The 20,281-nt window shown below is 46.0% G+C and overlaps 1 protein-coding gene across 9 annotated transcripts in view; it reads left to right on the forward strand.

The window, feature by feature from the left end:
- The first annotated feature begins 2,247 nt into the window (after positions 1-2,247).
- Positions 2,248-20,281, forward strand: part of ATP6V1C2 (ATPase H+ transporting V1 subunit C2) — a 64,314-nt gene continuing 46,280 nt past the window's right edge. For 4 of the 9 annotated variants that reach the window (XM_055401081.2, XM_055401086.2, XM_055401085.2 and 1 more), the window contains exons 1-3: positions 2,248-2,584; positions 3,620-3,771; positions 6,585-6,652. In XM_055401081.2, coding sequence (XP_055257056.2) covers positions 3,643-3,771; positions 6,585-6,652 — 197 coding nt within the window. In that variant the 5' untranslated portion in view covers positions 2,248-2,584; positions 3,620-3,642. Of the gene's footprint in view, positions 2,585-3,616; positions 3,772-6,584; positions 6,653-20,281 lie in introns of those variants that run through there. The other 5 variants (XM_055401088.2, XM_055401089.2, XM_055401082.2 and 2 more) reach the window with 4 other exon arrangements.

Raw genomic sequence — 20,281 nt, forward strand, 5'->3', positions numbered from 1 at the left:
TATGTATAACATATAATCTCAGTCATGTCCTAAAGCCCATATTTGTATATATGAATATACATTAAAAAAATAATACAGAGGCAATTTGAATGTTAACAGTGGTTATTTTTAAATTGTGGAAATATAGCCTTCGAGCTCTAGAGCCTGTACTCTGCAACAAGAGAAGCCATGGCAATGAGAAGCCCAAGCACCACAACCAAGGATAGCCCCCGCTCTCTGTAACTAGAGAAAACCTTCGCAGCAAGGAAGACCCAGCACAGCCAACAATAACTAAATAATTCAGTGGTTTTTTTAAAAAAAGATGCGAAAGACCAGAAAGATTGCAAATTCTGAGTAAGATGAGCAAGACTACAGTCCTTATTCTTTTCTTAATCAGATATCCTGGAGTTAATTCGTGTCAGACTTTTATTTCACCGAAAAAGAGGAAATCAGAGTTATAAAAAGAAAAGGATTCATAAGCAAAGTTGAGGACACTTCTAAACACGTTGCCCAATCTCTGAGAAGCCAGGTCTCTGAACAAGGAAGGGTGGGAAAACCTGGACTGAGATGGAAAGCACAGGTTCTCACAGTGAGGACCAGGCTTGCAGGCTTTCTGGGACCAGTCGGAAGGACGTGGGATTTGGATCAGAGGCCTGAGTTCCACTCACAGAATTGCCACTTATCAGTCACGTGACACCAGCAATTCCAGCAAAATCTGTGGGCACTGATGCTGTTGTTCATAAAAGAGGTCTGCTCCCAACTCTGTGCGTTAGTCGCTCAGTCACGTCCAACTCTTTGCAACCTCATGGACTGAAGCCCACCAGGCTCCTCGTCCATGGGATTCTCCAGGCAAGAATACTGGATTGGATTGCCATTCCCTTCTCCAGGGGATTTTTCTGACACAGCGACCGAACCTGAGTCTTTTGCATTGCAGGCAGATTCTTTACGGTCTGAGCCACCAGGGAAGCCTGACTCTAGGGATCTATCTTCCCTGGCTGGAAAGAATGGCATTCCAGATAAAGTCCAAAATACGAGACCCCACGTCAATGTCCAACCAGGCCACTCCTTCCCTGGAATTGCCACTCAACCTTCCTGTACACACTGGGTTTCCTCATCCTTGGTTTCAGGTGTCCTCCCTCGGGAGGGAATGTCGCAAGACTGACTAATGCACCCGCGTGTCCCAATCATGATGATGAAGTGGACAGCTGTAGGGAGTTCCGACCTGCCATTCCCAGCTCCACAATAGGATTGCAGGGCCATTCTGCTGTGACCTTAAAAGTCACCTTTCCATCCTGCATCTGGGGCTCTTACGCCTTAGGCTTCTTTCCAGAGGTCTGAAAGCATTCCCTTTAGCAGGTGGCCAGTCTGGCTAGCTTCAGGCGGCAAGGGGGAGCCCACACTCAGGGAGGCAATTGAAACTTCTTCAACATCCTTGCCCCCCTAAAAAATAATTTAGAGATTTTAATCTTTCCCAGAAACCACTGAAAATACCATCCACGAAGAAGGATGCACTAAAGTTTCCTCCTAGCCTCCAGAGAAAATGAATTCTTAGAGGTGTTTTTTTTTTCTTTAAACACTCACACGTTAATTTCTGGGGGGTTCCCTCTCTTGTTTGCAAACAGCACGGATTATGACCTCAAGCCGCGGTACTACGCGGTAGTTTTATTGATAAATTCCTCCTATAATCACTGCGATTACAAAGGCGGTCAAGTCCGGTGGGCGCGCCCTGCGGTGGAGAGTTTCCTTGGCAACCGAGGGCACGCTCACGCCCACGTCCAGAGGAAGACTTCCTCTGCCCAGGTGAGTGTTCCAAAACATTTACGAACCTGTCGTGGCGCTTTCCAGACACCAACAGACAGGTCAGTTCTGTCTCTTGGTGATCCCCCTTGAGACCCGGCCCCCGGTTGCTGTCCAGGGATGGAGTAGAGGGTGGAGAGACGCGAGGAGGGCAGGTGTCCGGGTCCCCAGCGCCTCCGTTGTTTCTCTCGGTCGTCCGCTCTCCACCGTCGCGGGGTTGGGACCCCCGTCTGATGCTCTCCAGAATCCCGCCGGTTCCCAGCCCAAGCCGATCCAGGTTCGGGGATCTGGCCAAGACGCGAAGGGAACGGATCGCCGCCCCCTCGCGCTGCACGGTGGCCCCAGCTGCCCGGCGCCCCCGGCCCCGGCGGCGGCGGGAGGCGGGCTGTCCAGTATGCAAATGCCCGGGGGCGGGAGCCGCCTCCCGCTCGGATAAAAACTCAGGGCGGGGCGCCACGCAGAAGCGCTGCCTCCCGGGAGCCGGCCGTGCGCTCCGGCCCCGCGCCCGCCCGCTGCCTGCCTGCGCGGCCCGCGGGCCCCCGGTAAGGACGCGCGGCGGCTCGGGGACCCGAGGCGGCGAGGGGAGAGGGCGCGCGTCGCGACCCGGGGGACCAGAGCGAGCTGCCTTGGTCCCCGTCCCTCCTCGGCCCACGCGCGCCCTCCACGAGCTTTCTCCGTGGGAACCCGGGAGCCGGCGTCTCTGCTGTGCCCTCCCAAGGGCCGGGGCAGGTGGCATCTCCTCGGGGCACGTTTGTCCCCAGGCCATCAGCGATCGAAAGCGAAAGGAACTGCGTTCGGTGTGCGCCAGGTTAGGAGAGCTGAAGATTGTCTTGGAGTGGAGGGAGACGGGGGTCGATCAGAAGAGCTTGCACGATGGGCCTCTGGCTATTATTATCCTGGGGGTTTTCCTGGCCATCCCGGGAGCTGCTTTGGGAGGCGATGGAAGGGAAGAACAAGCCGAGGGGAGAAAGGTGTGGGTGTGTACACGTTTGAATGAACAGAACGAATCGACTTTAGACGCTGGACAGAAACTTACAACCAGACTCAGCATGTTACCCACCTCTGCAGAATAGACACCTAGTCTTGTGGAAAAATGACTTTAATAGTCCCCTCTTTCCCTCCCCCTCAACCTTAGTTTACAAAATGAGAGGTTTTTCTGAAGTCTTTTTTTTTTTTTTTTTCATATTTATTTGGCTGTACTGGGTCTTAGATACAGCATGTGGGATCTAGTTCACCAGGCCCCTGCCCCACCTTCACTGGGGGGCCAGTGAATCTTAGCCACTGGACCACCAGAGAAGTCCCTTGAAGTCTTTTTAAACTAGCATCAATCTCAAGGTTGGTCAGTTAAGATCTGGGTTTGCCCAGGCTGCCCTTTGTGGAAGTGCCTCCTGTCTGGTTCCTGTACCCCGGCAAACATACACAGCCCCCACCCCCGATCCTGCATCCCAGGAGAGGGAAGAAAAATAGCCCAGGAGGTGCCCAAACCCAGGCTACTGTCCCCCGCTTTGTGATATCCGGTGTGGGTCTTTCTCTGAAATAGAGACAGAAACCGCAGTCCTCCTCCTCCTCCCCTCAAAACCAGTCAGAATCACCCGAGGGAAGGAGGATTTTTGGGAGTCTTTGTGAAGACCCGAGGGCTTTCCAGGTGGAGATAAGCCTGGGGCACATAGCTGTCCTTGGAGCCATAGAATCTGAACTGGAAGGTCAGAGAAGGAACAAATGGGAAGTGGGAAAAGTGGAGAGGATTAATTTTGAGGGAAGGGAGTGGTGAAGAGGTAGAGATATTTGACACTTGTTTCCTCCTGTTTCTGTTTATGTGTGTTGCTGTGGTTCTGGTTAGTAGCTGGATCAAAGACAACTGGAAACATGTCGGAATTTTGGTTAATTTCTGCTCCCGGAGATAAGGAAAATTTACAAGCCCTGGAGAGGATGAACACAGTAACCTCCAAGTCTAACCTGTCTCATAACACCAAATTCACAATTCCTGACTTCAAGGTACAATTTCCTGGGAAGGAGGAAAGAGGTCATGGGCTTGGGTGGGTGTCTTCTGGAAAGCCAAGGAGAAAAAATATGTCAAAGGCACCAACACTGAGGTTCAGCCTGGGTGTGAGGCTGGACAGGGGGGTCTGGATGGGACTGGCCTGGGTGGGGACTTCATGAATAGTCCCAAATTAACTGTGGTAACTGTGGACATAGAGCCACAGACAGAATGAGCAGGAGACAAGGGTGTGGCTAGCAGTGTCTTCAAAAGGTGGAAAGGGTGTCTTACACACTTGGGTCCTCAGGAGTTGTTCTCAGATCCTTTCTGTCTTCAACATCAAAGAAAACCAACATGGTTTAAATGTGCAGGCTTGGAGATGTTCATCCTTGATTGCGTTCTTGGGCTGGGAGCAGGATGGGCAATCCAGCATCCCTCTGGTTCTGGTGGAGAGAGAAGGAAGGAGGTTCAGTGATAACTGTATAGATGGCGGAAAGAGATTTTAAAATGAAACAGACATGACAGAGGATCAAGATATGTGAAATCTTAAAAAAAGAATTTGGTAATCCTTTAAAAATTTTATTTATTTGGCTACGCAGTGGAGTCTTTAGCAAACTCTTCAGTTCAGTTCAGTTGCTCAGTCATGTCCGACTCTTTGCGAACCCCATGGACTGTAGCACACCAGGCCTCCCTGTCCATCACCAACTCCCAGAATTTACTCAAAGTCATGTCCATTGAGTCAGTGATGGCATCCAACCATCTCATCCTCTGTTGTCCCCTTCTCCTCCTGCCTTCAGTCTTTCCCAGCATCAGGGTCTTTTTCAAATGAGCAAACTCTTAGTTGTGGCAAATGGGATTTTAATTCTGTGACCAAGGACTGAATCCAGGACCCCTGCATTGGGAGCATGGAGTCTTAGCCACTGGACTACCAGGGAAGTTCCTGTGTAGTCTTCTTAACTTCAAAAAGAGTAGACTATGCCATGCTTCCTTCAGGAGAAGAAGCTTAAAGCAGTCTTTCTGCCCTACAAATATCTCTTGGGGTCAGGAGTGCATGTGTGCTAACAGTCAGTCCTGTACAACTCTTTGCAACCCCATGAACTGTAGCTTGCCAGGCAAGAATACTGGAGTGGGTTGTCATGTCCTCCTCCAGGGGATCTTCCCAACCCAGGGATCGCACCTGCATGTCTTATGTCTCCTGCTTTGGCAGGCGGGTTCTTTACCACTAGCGCCACCTGGGAAGCCCCAGGTTCTGGAGGGATGTTGCTAAGCGCCCAGAGGCAGTTCTAGTGAATTGCTATATAATCCTCTTTTAAACCTCAGTTTGCCTCTCTGGCAAAAGAGCTGCATCATTGTTGATGAGGCTACTGCATTTGCTCGAGATTATGGACCGGAACATTGGAGGCCTGTACACCACATTGTTAAGTGCATTGTTACCACTCCCACATTATAGATCGGGATGGGCTGAGGAAGGAGACTGGGGCTGTGGAACTGATAAGCAGCGACATTGGCTTCTGAGCCATTTCTTGCTGATTTTTCCAGCCTGCCGCTGTTTGTCCATGGTCACATATCTGGAGCTTAGTGGATGAAGCATTTACTCATTGCTTGCTTACGACGTGTGAGGCATTGTATTAGCCCAAGGGTACACAGATTTAAAAAAGACCTGACTTCTGCCTGAAGTTACTGAAAATCAAGTCCTTTGAAAAGGAATAACACTTCTAGGAATATCCAGACTTCATGGTTTCCTAATTACTTCTCAATGTCTGATGGGTGGTTGATGATGTGAGAACGAACTTTTTCCTTCTGATTCTGTGAGTAAACCTTTAAAGGGAGAAGGCAATGACACTGTACTCCAGTACTCTTGCCTGGAAAATCCCATGGACAGAGGAGCCTGGTAGGCTGCAGTCCATGGGGTCACGAAGAGTCGGACATGACTGAGTGCCTTCACTTTCACTTTTCACTTTCATGCATTGGAGAAGGAAGTGGCAACCCACTCCAGTGTTCTTGCCTGGAGAATCCCAGGGACGGGGGAGCCTGGTGGGCTTCCGACTATGGGGTAGCACAGAGTCGGACACGATTGAAGCGACTTAGCAGCAGCAGCAGCAGACCCTTAAAGACAATTTCGGACACGGTAGCAATTTCCACATGAAGAAGCAGGTCGTCATAAGGAACCTATCCTGAAAAGAAAAGGACTTTCCTAAATGAGAGTGGGAGGAAAAGCTGGGCTTGCCCCAGAAAGGTCATTGTTAATAACAGCAGAGAGGGCCAGACAGAAGGCTTTGCCGTACTAACTTGGAGGAGAGAGGCTTTCGGAAATGATAACTTCCTTGATTGGCTTTTTGTCACATCTTTTCCTCGGCTCTGAGGATTAATCCCCTGAAGAGCTGACTGTCCTCCTCTTTTTCTGTCATTTCTTTTAAAATTTTATCCCACTCGGTTATGTGAGATCTTAGTTCCTCAACCAGGGTTCAAACCTGCGCCCCCAACCTTGGAAGTGTGGTCTTGAGCACTGGACTGCTAGGGGAATCCCCCAGACTGCTATTCTTAGAGGAAAGTGAACTGAGGGCAGATCGGGACACATAGTCACTTCCTCCTGTGGCTGAAATGACAGTTTATCCTCTTGGCCAAAAAATAAAATAATAGTAATAACAATAATATTCCCAAATCCACTGGTTTCTCTTGAGAGCCCTTCTCGGTTTCCAGTCTGACCGTTGACCAAGGAAAACTAAGTCAAGATGGAAGTTAGAGAATTCCCTGCCCTGGAGTTGAAGGGGCACTCCCCCACCCCCCTGCTTCAAAGTCTGAGCCCCTAACTTCTCTCCCATCTTTCTAGGTGGGGACCTTGGATTCCCTTGTCGGCCTCTCTGATGAGCTGGCAAAGCTTGATATCTTTGCTGAAAGGTAAAATATTTCTTATTTACTACATACAAGTGAGAATGTGCCAATGTTGTCAGAAGACACAGTGCTTTTGCTTTGGCTGGCCCTGGACGTCACAGGAAGAGCCGGGTGGGTCTTCATGAGGGTGCGGGAGACCTTGAGGAGATTTGCTTGCTCAGGCAGCATGTTTTTTTAGGGGGCTGCCCTTCAGGGGACTATGGAATAAGGTGCTGAAACACTTAGAAAAATATGATGCAGCTTATGCCCGCCAAAAGCTTTTCAGTTTTTCTTTATAATTTGGTTTTGTTTTTGTAGGAACATAGCACATGCACATCATTAAAAATTCAAATGACAAAGAAAGGCTGTCCAGTAAAATCTGCTTTCTTCTCACCTGTTTTCCAGTTCCCTGTCCCCTTGTTTTCCCTCTTTTAAGGCAATGTTATTATAATTTTTAGGCAAGCCTTCCAGAGACAGTCTGTACCTGTACCAATAAATATGAGCATATTCTTAAAAATAATTTTATACAAATGATAGCATATATCCTGCACCTTGTTTCCCTGCCCTGAATCCCATTTCTTAGGTATAGTTTCATGTCAGCCCATAATTATAAAAAAATGGCTGTATTACCTTGACTAAATGTAACCTAATTTATTTGAATTTTCCTATTGATGGACATTTTTCTAGTGTTTTGCTATTACAAACAAACTGTAATGAGTGTCCTTTTTTGTACTTCTTTGTGCTCATGTAGGAGTGGGATAATTATTTTAGAGCCTTAAAATCATTTATTTTAAAAAATTATTATAAATCTGGTACATAATCATTGGGAAATATTTATAGATCATTATTATTGTTTAATTCGCTAAGTGACATCCAACTCTTTTCTACCGCATGGACTGTAGTCCACCAGGCTTCTCTGTCCGTGGGGTTTACACATTTTACATGCTTTTCCCTTCATATATTATACTTTGGCTCTCACCATTAACTAGTCTACTGTAATGTTACACCATATGGATTTGCCATAATTTATCTTGCAGGTAGGTTTTAAATAATAATACTACCTTGTCTTGCTGCTGCTAAGTCACTTCAGTCGTGTCCGACTCCGTGTGACCCCATAGACAGAAGCCCACTTAGTGTAGATGAAACTCTGTGGTTTAACAACTGTTTGCACTTGGTTCTAAGAAAAGTACAGATAAAATAGGTGACAAAAGAGTCTTCAGGGTCCAGGGCATACAGCTACACTCTGCATGTCCAGGGGAGATCTGGACATGATCCTTTGTAGAGAGTTTCCTTTTTTATTCATTTATTTATTTTTGCTTGTGCTGGGCCTTTATTGCTGCGTGGGCTTTTCTCTACTTGCAGCTGCTGCTGCTGCTAAGTCGCTTCAGTAGTGTCCGACTCTGTGCAACCCCATAGATGGCAGCCCACCAGGCTCCCCCGTCCCTGGGATTCTCCAGGCAAGAACACTGGATTGGTTGCCATTTCCTTCTCCAATGCATGAAAGTGAAAAGTGAAAATGAAGTCACTCAGTCATGTCTGACTCTTCGCGACCCCATGGACTGCAGCCTACCAGGCTTCTCCGCCCATGGGATTTTCCAGGCAAGAGTACTGGAGTGCTCATGGGGTCTATTCTCTAGTTGCAGTGCAAGGCCTTCTCATTGCAGTGGCTTCTCTTGTTTCGGAGCACAGGCTTCTTCGGTATTTGCAGCGGGTAGCTCGGTACTTGTGGCACAGGGGCTTAGTTGCTCCCAGGCATGTGGGATCTTCCTGACCCAGGGATCGAACCCATGCCTCCAGCATTGGCAGGTGGATTCTTTACCACTGAGCCACCCATGGTTGCCTGTTTTCAGGGACTGTGGACATGTGCTTTTATTACCTTCTCAGGGGAATGGTGATTAGGATGCCATGGCCTTTTCTGATTCAGGTTTCTGATCTGCAGCTTGGTGGCATGGGCTAGAAATTACATTTTCTGTGTTCTACTTGCTGTTCAGCCACCCATCACCTAAGAATAAAAAGAAGCCCTTTGTTAGTAACATCTTACTCTGCGTGGGATGTTGGACTAACCACATAAAGACAATCCTAATCATCAGGCAGTTTGTAGCTCACAGTCCTCGAGAAAGAAAACCTTCACCTTCCTCATCTGTAAAATGGGATAGTAGTGATCATCTCTGTGCTTTCAGAGAAAAGTGAAGGGGAGTCAAATCGTGTTGAATCAAGAGTGATCAAATCCCAGGACGTGTTCTAAGAATCACTGACATTCAAAAAACAAGTGGGTTGGTCCCTTAATATCAGCTCCTTTCAAAGGCTGCTCCACCCCATGGGGAGGTGGGTCTGACAGATACCGAGGAGCCTAGCCCACTATCCTGGGCTGGCGATGCCTTTTATTGGCAGCCCTGACAAAACAGCAGGATGCTATGCAGTGAAGGTGCACCAGCATTGGCCTAAGAAAAGTAAATTGTTAAAAAAAAAAAAAAAAGGATAAGTGTGAATTGTTCCTAGGCCTGCTGAGGAAATGACAGTGAGTCAACATTTTAATTTTTCTAGACCTTTCTTTGCTACCAGCTTTCTTCCTTAAAAAGGTGCATGTCCTTAATCTCTTCCTTATTCAGCCCCTTCTGCCTCTCATAAAATTCTGTGACCTTAGATTATTATCACTTCCACTTTCCTTTTTTGTGTGTTTTTTGGTTTGGTGTTTTTCAGTAAGCATTAGCGGAGAAGGCAATGGCAAGCCACTCCAGTACTCTTGCCTAGAAAATCGCATGGACAGAGGAGCCTGGTGGGCTGCAGTCCATGGGGTCGCTACTAGTCAGACACGACTGAGCGACTTCACTTTCACTTTTCACTTTCATGCATTGGAGAAGGAAATGGCAACCACTCCAGTGTTCTTGCCTGGAGAATCCCAGGGACGGCAGAGCCTGGTCGGCTGTCGTCTATGGGGTTGAATAGAGTCGGACACGACTGAAGCGACTTAGCAGCAGCAGCAGCAGTAAGCATTAGAGTTTTGTCCTGTGCCTATTGGTTACACGAATGACTTGTGTTTAAGAAAATAATGAGCAAGTCAGATTAAGGCTGTAATTGTGAAACAGCACCTGAATGAATTAAAGTTTTTTTAAAAAATATATAAACAGAGTGAGGTATGGCAGAATGAAAATCACTGTGCCTTGTTGTATTTTTTTCCTTGTGGATACATATTCCGAAGAGCCTTCCTATCAGGAGAAGAAAAGTGGGACTGAACACCCTGATATTCTTATTTCTAGCATTCATCCAGTCTAGAAGTCAGATAACTTTTGTTTGGGGGTTAATGCTGGAGCTTGGGTTAAAATAATGGGAAACACTGATAAAATACAAAGATCAGCTTCAGTTAGAAGGACACAAGTGTTATTAGATAAATAAAGGCTAGCCGGGAATGTAACCCAGGCAGCATGAACCCGTCAGTACTGCTTCTGGTTAGGAGAGCAGAGAAGGATCAGGAGTTTTCAAGGTGTATTGTTTCCACATCCTTTTATTATTTATTTACCTGGGGCACTAGAGTGTTTTTCCGTGTAGCTGGAAGGCAGCTTTTGCTTGTTTACTGGAGCCTTCCTTTTATTTTTGATTCATTGCCCCATACCATCTTTGGTAATTTACCCTGTGTTTATATTTTGATTCACGAACATTTGAGAAACCAAATGATTTTCCCTTGAAAAGAGCCGTCCCTCCCCCCTCCCCTTTTTTTTCCCTTTTATGTTTAAGTTCTTCTCAGTACCTTAGCCTGTTTTGTGGTGCTGGTTAAAATATTACGTTTCACTGGCACTTGTGCTGTCAGAGGCACCTCATGAGTTTCTTTGGTGCATTGGTGACTGTCACCTGCCCCTGAGAGCATTACCTGGTCTGCGGAGTCACTGGTGGATTTCTTTAACCACGTGGTTCTGTGAAGCTGACTATGGGCTGGCTGATGAAAGATTCCATATCCGAGTGTGGATGTCTGTTTAGTGATGTGGGTCTTAGAGAGTCAGCTCTTCAAAGGGCATTCTAGAGACAAACAAAATATATTACCCAAAGTTCTCTTCTCTGCCCCTGCAAGAATATCAGGTCAAGATGATCTGCATTGACGCAGCTTAGATTCACTGGACAAATGTTAGCTGAATGCCTGTTTATGCTTTCTGGAGTCCTCAGGGCTTGGTCGCCCTGCTGCGTGTGAGCTGATTTCCTGCTCCCTGGAATGACTAGCCTTCCCCACATCCTACTCTCCCTGTTACTGCCTGTTTCCCCCCGATCAGCTCCCCCAGACTCGTCTCCCACCCTCAGCCCCCACCTTCAGACTCTACTAGTATTGAGCTGGCCAAAAATTTCATTTGGGTTTTTCTGTAAGATGGTACAGAAAAACCCAAATGAGCTTCTTGGCCAACCCAATACCACTGAGCACACCTGTCCCTCCTTCATAACACCCTCCATGGTTCCCTAGTATATTTTCTTGTGGCATCATTGGAAGACTGTGTTCCCAGCTAGACTGTAAGCTCCTGAAAACCAGCTAAATGAATGAACAGAAGAAACAATCCTGGAATATTAGAGCTGACCAGGTCTTTAGAGATCTAATCTAACTCTTTCATGTTCCAGATAAGGAAACATGCCCAGACAGAAGCTTCTGGAAAGAACTGGGTGGGCTGGGGGAGTAGAGGGGAATAGACCTTTGATCCAAATTCAACAATTTGCCCATTAATGGTCAGTCTGTTGATCTGTGCTTTGTTGTTGTTTAGTCACTAAGTCATGTCCAACTCTGTGACCCCATGGACTGTAGCCTGCCAGGCTGCTCTGTCCATGGAATTTTTCAGGCAAGAATTCAGGAGTGGGTTGCCATTTCCTTCTCCAGGGGATCTTCCCAATTCAGGATCAAACCTGTATCTTCTGCATTGGCAGGCAGATGCTTTACCACTGAGCCACCAGGGAAGTCCATGAAATATATTTTAGAAATTAATTTAGTTTCTTTTATTTTTTAAAGTGTGGCTACTAGAAATTTTATATGATACATCTGGTTCAGTTCTGTTTCTATTGCACAGCCCTGGCCTAGAGTTGTAGACGTGCTAAGTCGCTTCAATCGTGTCCAGCTGTTTGCAACCTGATGGACTGTTGCCTACCAGGCTCCTTAGTCCATGGGATTCTCCAGGCAAGAATACTGGAGTGGGTTGCCATGCCCTCTTTCAGGGAATCTTCCCAATCCAGGGATTGAACCCCTATCTCTTAGGTCTCCTGCATTGATAGGCAGGTTCTTTACCACTAGCGCCACCTGGGAAGCCCAGAGCTGAAGGCAGTGCTTCTCAGACACATGAGTCCCCTGGGGATCTTGACAAAATGCAGAGTCCGACTCAGCATGTCTGGGCTGAGCCTGGGATTCTGCATTTTTCCCCAGCTCTCCAGTGATACTGAAGCTGCTGGAGACCACCCTGGGTGCAGCACAGTCAAACAGGGGCTCTCAGAGTGTTGTTTTTTTTTTTATAGACGTGGCAGTGGGTTCACAACCCCCTGGGCTTCCCTGGGATGAGTGAGGATTGGGGTGGAGAGGCCTGTGATCTGAGATCTATTTACAACTGTGGGGGGAAGAGGGCGCTGGGTCCTGCCCTTCCTGAAGGAGCAGCCCAGCGCAGATCCCATCCGTCTGTGTGTGTGAGAGAGAGAGTGAATGAGAGAGACACTCAGACACCAAGGATGTTTCCTACCCTCCACCTTAAAGGGAAGAAGGTGGGGCCCGCGTGCCTGAGCTGTGGAAGGAGCAGGCACAGCTGGAAGAACTCTGTGGGTCAGAGTCATATGGAAGATTTGTTAAAACATGGATTTCTGGGCTCCCCTTCCAGAATTTCTGATTCAGTAGCTGTGATGCGGAACCTCAGAATCTGCATTTCTGCAAGTTCTCAGGTGATGCTGATGCTGCTGGTCTTGGTGCTGAGATTGAGAACTGCTGCTTTAAATGGTGACTGGATGATTCGTTTCTGGAAAGTTTAAAATACGTCACTCTGAGGTATTGGGGCTTGTTGCACTTTAGGAGTAGTTGTGTTCCTCCAAATTTCCAAGATTATTGAGTTTCCTTTTTGGGAGAATTGTATCAATTTTGGTAAATTTCATTTTCCTCAAAAATAATCCACATTGTTGACTTTTACAAGTTATTTGCATAGAATCAGCTATTTTTGTGTTTTGTGATCGTCTCTGCTAATTTCTGTCTCTCTCTCTTTTTTTTTTTTTTTTGGTGTTTTCTTTGATAAGGCTATCCAACAGTTTACCTATCTCACTCTTTAAGAGAAGCAGCTTGTTTTTCCTCAATTTTTAAAAATCAATCTTACATTTTTGCCATTTCTAATTTTCACATTTCTGCATTTATCTTCATTCCTTCCTCTTGCTTGTTTGGGTTTGTTTTCTTGCTCTTTTCTGCAAACATAACTGGGTTATGTGCTGCGTCCATTTATGTTCTTTTTTATTTCACTCTGTGATGTTTAAGGCAGTGGGTTTTTCTCGGCATATTATGTAACTGTTGGCCTATGAAATTTTCATTATCAACTTTTGTCTATGTATTCTGTGAGTTTTTTAACCTTTATAAAATTTCCAGACTGTTGAATTCTTTTTGTTTGTTTCTGTTTTGTACTTTTGTTGCTTTGTTGTTAGAGAATAAAAAAAAGAGATAAGTGCTATTTCTATCTTTGGAAATTTGAAGTTTTCTTTGCTGCTTTTTCTACGTGTTATACAGGTGCCTATATGGATGCCTTACACGGATGTAGTCTCTAGTTTTCCTTGCATAGAGTTGATATATATCTGTTGGTGCAACAGTATCAATGATTTCCATATCCGCTGTGTCCATGTTTCCAATCTTGGTGCACTTTGCTACTCTTATTGCTCAATCACAAAGGTCTGTGATGGTTAGGACTCCCTGTGATGTTCTCTGGTGCTTCTGTTATATTGTTCTGGTCTTGAGTCCCCAGAGAAATGTCTGGAGATGCTGCTGGTTGTCACTTCCCTGTTTTGCTAGGCACCACACTTTGAGCAATATTGCACAGGAACCTAGAATATTAGGTCCATGAATCAAGGCAAATTGGAAGTGGTCAAACAGGAGATGACAAGAGTGAACATCGACATTCAGGGTATCAGTGAACTAAGATGGACTGGAATGGGTGAATTTAACTCAGATGACCATTTTATCTACTACTGTGGCCAGGAATCCCTTAGAAGAAATGAAGTAGCCATCATAGTCAACAAAAGAGTCCGAAATGTAGTACTTGGATGCAGTCTCAAAAACAACAGAATGATCTCTGTTTGTTTTCAAGGCAAACCATTCAGTATCACAGTAATCCAAGTCTATGCCCCTACCAGTAATGCTGAAGAAGCTGAAGTTGAACAGTTCTTTGAAGACCTACAAGACCTCTAGAACTAACACCTGCAAAAGATGTCCTTTTCATTATAGGGGACTGGAATGCAAAAGTAGGAAGTCAAGAGATACCTGGAGTAACAGGCAAATTTGGCCTTAGAGTACAGAAGGAAACAGGGCAGAGGCTAATAGAGTTCTGCTAAGAGAACGCACTGGTCAAAACAAACACCCTCTTCCAACTACACAAGAGAAGACTCTATACATGGGAATCACCAGATGGTTGACACCGAAATCAGATTGATTATATTCTTTGCAGCCAAAGATGGAGAAGCTCTATACAGTCAGCGAAAGCAAGACCGGGAGCTGACTGTGGCTCAGCTCATGAGCTCCTTATTGCCAAATTCAGACTTAAATTGAAGAAAGTAGGGAAAACCACTAGACCATTCAGGTATGACCTAAATCAAATCCCTTGTGACTGTACAGTAGAAGTGAGAAATAGATTTAAGGGACTAGATCTGATAGACAGAGTGCCTGATGAATTATGGATGGAGGTTTGTGACATTGTACAGGAGACAGGAATCAAGACCATCCCCAAGAAAAAGAAATGCAAAAAAGCAAAATGGCTGTCTTAGGGGGCCTTACAAATAGCTGTGAAAAGAAGGGAAGCGAAAAGCAAAGGAGAAAAGGAAAGATATAAGCATCTGAATGCAGAGTTCCAAAGAATAGCAAGGAGAGATAAGAAAGCTTTCCTTAGCAATCAATGCAAAGAAATAGAGGAAAGCAACAGAATAGGAAAAACAAGAGATCTCTTCAAGAAAATTAGAGATACCAAGGGAACATTTCATGCAAAGATGGGCTCGATAAAGGAAAGAAATGGTATGGACCTAACAGAAGCAGAAGATATTAAGAAGAGGTGGCAAGAATACTCAGAAGAACTGTACAAAAAAGATCTTCACAACCCAGATAATCATGATGGTGTGATCACTCACCTAGAGCCAGAAATCTTGGAAAGTGAAGTGAAGTGGGCCTTAGGAAGCATCACTATGAACAAAGCTAGTGGAGGTGATGGAATTCCAATTGAGCTATTTCAAATCCTAAAAGATAATGCTGTGACAGTGCTGCACTCAATATGCCAGCAAATTTGGAAAACTCAGCAGTGGCCACAGAACTGGAAAAGGTCAGTTTTCATTCCAACCCCAAAGAAAGGCAATGCCAAAGAATGCTCAAACTACCGCACAGTTGCACTCATCTCACACGCTAGTAAAGTCATGCTCAAAATTCTCCAAGCCAGGCTTCAGCAATTCGTGAACCGTGAACTTCCAGATGTTCAAACTGGTTTTAGAAAAGGCAGAGGAACCAGATATCAAATTGCCAACATCTGCTGGATCATGGAAAAAGAAAGAGAGTTCCAGAAAAACATCTATTTCTGCTTTATTGACTATGCCAAAGCCTCTGACTGTGTGGATCACAGTAAACTGTGGGACATTCTGAAAGAGATGGGAATACCAGACCACCTGACCTGCCTCTTGAGAAACCTGTATGCAGGTCAGGAAGCAACAGTTAGAACTGGACATGGAACAACAGACTGGTTCCAAATTGGGAAAGGAGTATGACAAGGCTGTATATTGTCACCCTGCTTATTTAACTTATATGCAGAGTACATCATGAGGAACGTTGGGCTGGAGGAAGCACAGGCTGGAATCAAGATTGCCGGGAGAAATACCAGTAACCTCAGATATGCAGATGACACCTCCCTTATTGCAGAAAGTGAAGAAGATCTAAAGAGCCTCTTGATGAAAGTGAAAGAGGAGAGTGAAAAAGTTGGCTTAAAGCTCAACATTCAGAAAACTAAGATCATGGCATCTGGTCCCATCACTTCATGGCAAATAGATAGGGAAACAGTGGCAGACTTTATTTTTCTGGGCTCCAAAATCACTGCAGATGCTGATTGCAGCCATTAAATTAAAAGACACTTACTCCTTGGAAGGAAAGTTATGACCAACCTAGCCAGCATATTAAAAAGCAGAGACATTACTTTGCCAACAAAGGTGCGTCTAGTCAACGCTGTGGTTTTTCCGGTGGTCATGTATGGATGTGAGAGTTGGACTGTGAAGAAAGCTGATCATTGAAGAATTGATGCTTTTGAACTGTGGTGTTGGAGAAGACTCTTGAGAGTCCCTTGGACTGCAAGGAGATCCAACCAGTCCATCCTAAAGGAGATCAGTCCTGGGTGTTCATTGGAAGGACTGATGTTGAAGCTGAAACTCCAATACTTTGGCCACCTGATGTGAAGAGCTGACTCATTTGAAAAGACCCTGATGCTGGGAAAGATTGAGGACAGGAGGAGAAGGGGACGACAGAGGATGAGATGGCTGGATGGCATCACCAACTCGATGAACATGGGTTTAGGTAGACTCTGGGTGTTGGTGATGGACAGGGAGGCCTAGTGTGCTGCGGTTCATGAGGTCGCAAAGAGTCAGACACGACTGAGTGACTGAACTGAACGCTTTGATTGCCTGTTGTATGCCAGGCACTGTTTTAGGTGCCTTCCATTTCCCTGGTGGCTCAGTGCTAAAGGATCTGCCTGCCAATGCAGGAGATTCAGTTCCCTCGCTGGGTTGAGAAGATGCCTTGAAGAAGGAAATGACAACTCACTCCAGGGTTCCTGCCTGGAGAGTCCCATGGACAGAGGAGCCTGGTGGGCAACAGTCCATGGGGTTGTGAGAGTCGGACATGACTTAGCAACTAAACCACCATCACCATTTCTCGGTTTCCTCGTGAGATCCTCACCATGTTCTAGATGAGAACCCTGATGTTCTCAGAGTTAAGCCACTTAGCTGATGAGCATCGGGCCTTCACCTGGTCAATCTGCTTCTCTCTGGGCAGATGGCGGTTAACTTCTTGCCTTCCTGCCCTGGGTCAGTCTCCTCCTTCAGGCCCTGCTGGGACAGTCGCTGCTTTGACAGCTCCGCAGCCAGCTCCCACAGCTCTCACCAAACCAGAAGTCACCTGCAGGGAAGGAGGAGTGTTGATTTCTGTGTAGGAGGCGAGCGCCAGCCTCAAGTAACACTGTTAAACTCACAGGGTGACTCTCTGGAGGGGAAATTTAGCATCAGGCCCTTTCATTTTAGACCTGGGCCAGCTTCTAGGAGCCACGACACAACTGTTCTCCAGACCTCAGCCCGGCCCTGTCCACATCACACTCTTCACGTGACTTGTTTTCAGGGGCTTCAGGGGCAGCTTTAAATGGTTCTTTTTTTGGGCACTGGCTTTATGTCATTCTCGATGGACAGCTTATATGTATCCTTTCTCCTCTTCTGTGGTCTCTCCCATCTCAGTCAAAGGCTCCTGGGGTCCAGGCACCTGTGTTCAAGCAAACATTCTGGGCATCTCCTTTCTGACCATCCCCTTGAGACCCCAGTGAGGACTGAACCCCATGGCCTATGCCTTCCAAACCTGTCCTGTATCCATCCACTCCTCTGCCTTCCTCCAGTTCACCTTCAACCCCTTCTGTATTTTTGCAACAACCCCTCGATGTGTCTCCTTCTCACTTTTCATCACTGCCCACACAGCAGCCCCAGTTATCTTTTTTAAAAAACAATATCATGTGACTTTTTTTTTTTGCTGGAAGATCCCTCGTAGTTTTCCCGTGCCCACAGAAAACACATACACTTGACTCTGGCTCCCAGACCCCTAACTATCAGGCCCTAGGTGTCCCCTTCAAGGCTCACTGGCCCAGTCACCTCCCATGATGCTGGCTCCATCTGGGTCTTGCACAACCCATTCCCACAGCCTACAAGGCCCCCACCTGCCATTCCACATTGAAGGGGGGGCCCCTGTCCTCATCCCATCTCAGTTAGAACGTCACCTCCTCCAGAGGCCGAGTCCCTCTAGGTTCTTTATTTTAATTCTCTGCCTTCCACCTGTGCATGCATGCTGTTACTTCAGTCGTGCCTGACTCTGTGCGACCCCATGGACTGTAGCCCACTTGGTTCCTCTGTCTGCGGGATTCTGCAGGCAAGAATACTGGAGCAGGTTGCTGTTTCCTTTTCCAGGGGACCTTCCTGATCTGGGGATCGAACGGGCATCCCTTACATCTCCTCCATTGGTAAACAGGTTCTTTGCCACTAGCGCCACCTGGAAAGCACCACTATTTAATACTCTCCTTGTTTGTGTGTCTAATGGAATATTTGCCCTGAGGAAACGGGGCGGTATTTCTGTGTGCGTCTTCTAGAGCGGAGCCTGGCACAGAGCCAGTGCTGAATCAATATTTACTGGGTACACGTCCATCTCACAGTAGTGGGCCATCTCTTCTAGCACCTGTTCTATCCCCTGGGGAACCTAAAAAAATTATGGATCCTGGGGCACTGCCTCCAAGGATGCAGATTGGGTTTGTCTGGGGTAGGACCTAGGAATCTGCATTTTAAGGAGGTGCTCAGTGTGATCCTGAGTCAGGTGGGCTTCTGACTTTGAGGACCTGTGTTATCAATAGCATTTATATGGCTATTAGCCCATTGGATCCTAACGTACTTCTAAGAAGTATTAAGGCCAGGGATTCTAAATTTATATTTAAAAGATAAAATATATTTTAATATAAATAAAGATATTTATATTTAAAACAAGGTTGCTTTTGTTTTCTGAACAGGTAATACATTCACATGTATCAAAGGCAAAACAATATAAAAGGTTTTACATGAGAAGTCTCCCTTACACCCTGCCCATTCAACCCCTCCCCAGCCCCTGCTTAGGAAGCCACTTGTATGAATTGCTTGGATACATTTCTGATGCTTCTTTATGCAAGTAGAGGCAAATTCCAGCACATATTTTTATTTTTTCCCTTTTCAAATACAATGGAGTTGGAAATGGCAACCCACTCCAGTATTCTTGCCTGGAGAATCCCATGGACAGAGGAGCCTAGTGGGCCTCTGGGGTCCATGGGGTTGCACAGAGTCAGACATGACTGAGTGACTAACACACTTTCAAATACAAAGTCATAATCCACATGTTTAGCATCTTGGTTCTTTTTCACTTAACAGTATATCCTGGGAGAGATTTCTCCATCAGTGTATAGAAAGCCTTCTTGGTTTTAAATTACCATGCATTCCATGTGGGGGAGGTTTATTAGTCAGCCCTAGAGGTGGACACTTGGCTTATTCACTTTTATGGAGAAGGGGGCCTGTTACCAACAGTGCTGCAGGGTATAATCTTGCTCCTACATCATTCCTTTTCACATACAATTATGCATGTGTATCTCCAGGATGAATTCTCAGAAGTAGATTGCTGTGTCCTGGGTCAGGTGGCTCCGTAATTTGAATGGATGTTATCAGATTTTGCTGACCATTTTGAATTTCCACTAGCAGTGGGATTAAAAGAGACCCCCATTTTCCTACAATCTTTCTAATCAAGTGTGTTGTCAAATTTTGGGATTGTTATGAACCCGGTAGGTAAGAAATGCTGCCTCAATGTAGTGTGGGCTTTTTTTAAGTGGCTTTATTTAGACATAAGTTATGACCAGCCTAGATAGCATATTAAAAAGCAGAGACATTACTTTGCCAACAAAGGTGCATCTAGTCAAGGCTATGGTTTTTGCAGTGGTCATGTATGGATGTGAGAGTTGGACTGTGAAGAAAGCTGATCGCCGAAGAATTGATGCTTTTGAACTGTGGTGCTGGAGAAGACTCTTGAGAGTCCCTTGGACTGCAAGGAGATCCAGCCAGTCCATTCTAAAGGAGATCAGTCCTGGGTGTTCATTGGAAGGACTGATGCTAAAGCTGAAACTCCAATACTTTGGCCACCTCATGCGACGAGTTGACTCACTGGAAAAGACTCTGATGCTGGGAGGGATTGGGGGTGGGAGGAGACAGGGACGACAGAGAATGAGATGGCTGGATGGCATCACCGACTCGATGGACATGAGTTTGAGTGAACTCCGGGAGTTGGTGATGGACAGGGAGGCCTGGTGTGCTGTGATTCATGGGGTCGCGGAGAGTCGGACACGACTGAGCGACTGAACTGAACTGATGTGCAATAAATGGCAGGTTTTGAGCTGCACTCTTTGAATGATGAGTTTTGACATATATACACCAGTGAAGCCATCACCACAGTCAAGGTAATGAACATATCTGTTACCCTTAGAAGTTCTTTGTGTCACCTTCTTCAACACTAATCTGCTTTCTATCACTGTGAGAGTACACGCATATTTTAGAATGTGTAGAATAATATGGTGAGTATTCTTTTTTTGGTTTGGTTTTTCCATTCTGCCTCCTTATTTGAGATTTTTCTATGCTGCAGTATGTATATTAATCTTTTTTGTTTGTTTGTTTGTTTTA

This window comes from Moschus berezovskii, chromosome 11 (assembly GCF_049115385.1).
Source record: "Moschus berezovskii isolate FMDL1 chromosome 11, NW_MosBer_1.0, whole genome shotgun sequence".
Lineage (NCBI taxonomy): Eukaryota > Metazoa > Chordata > Mammalia > Artiodactyla > Moschidae > Moschus > Moschus berezovskii.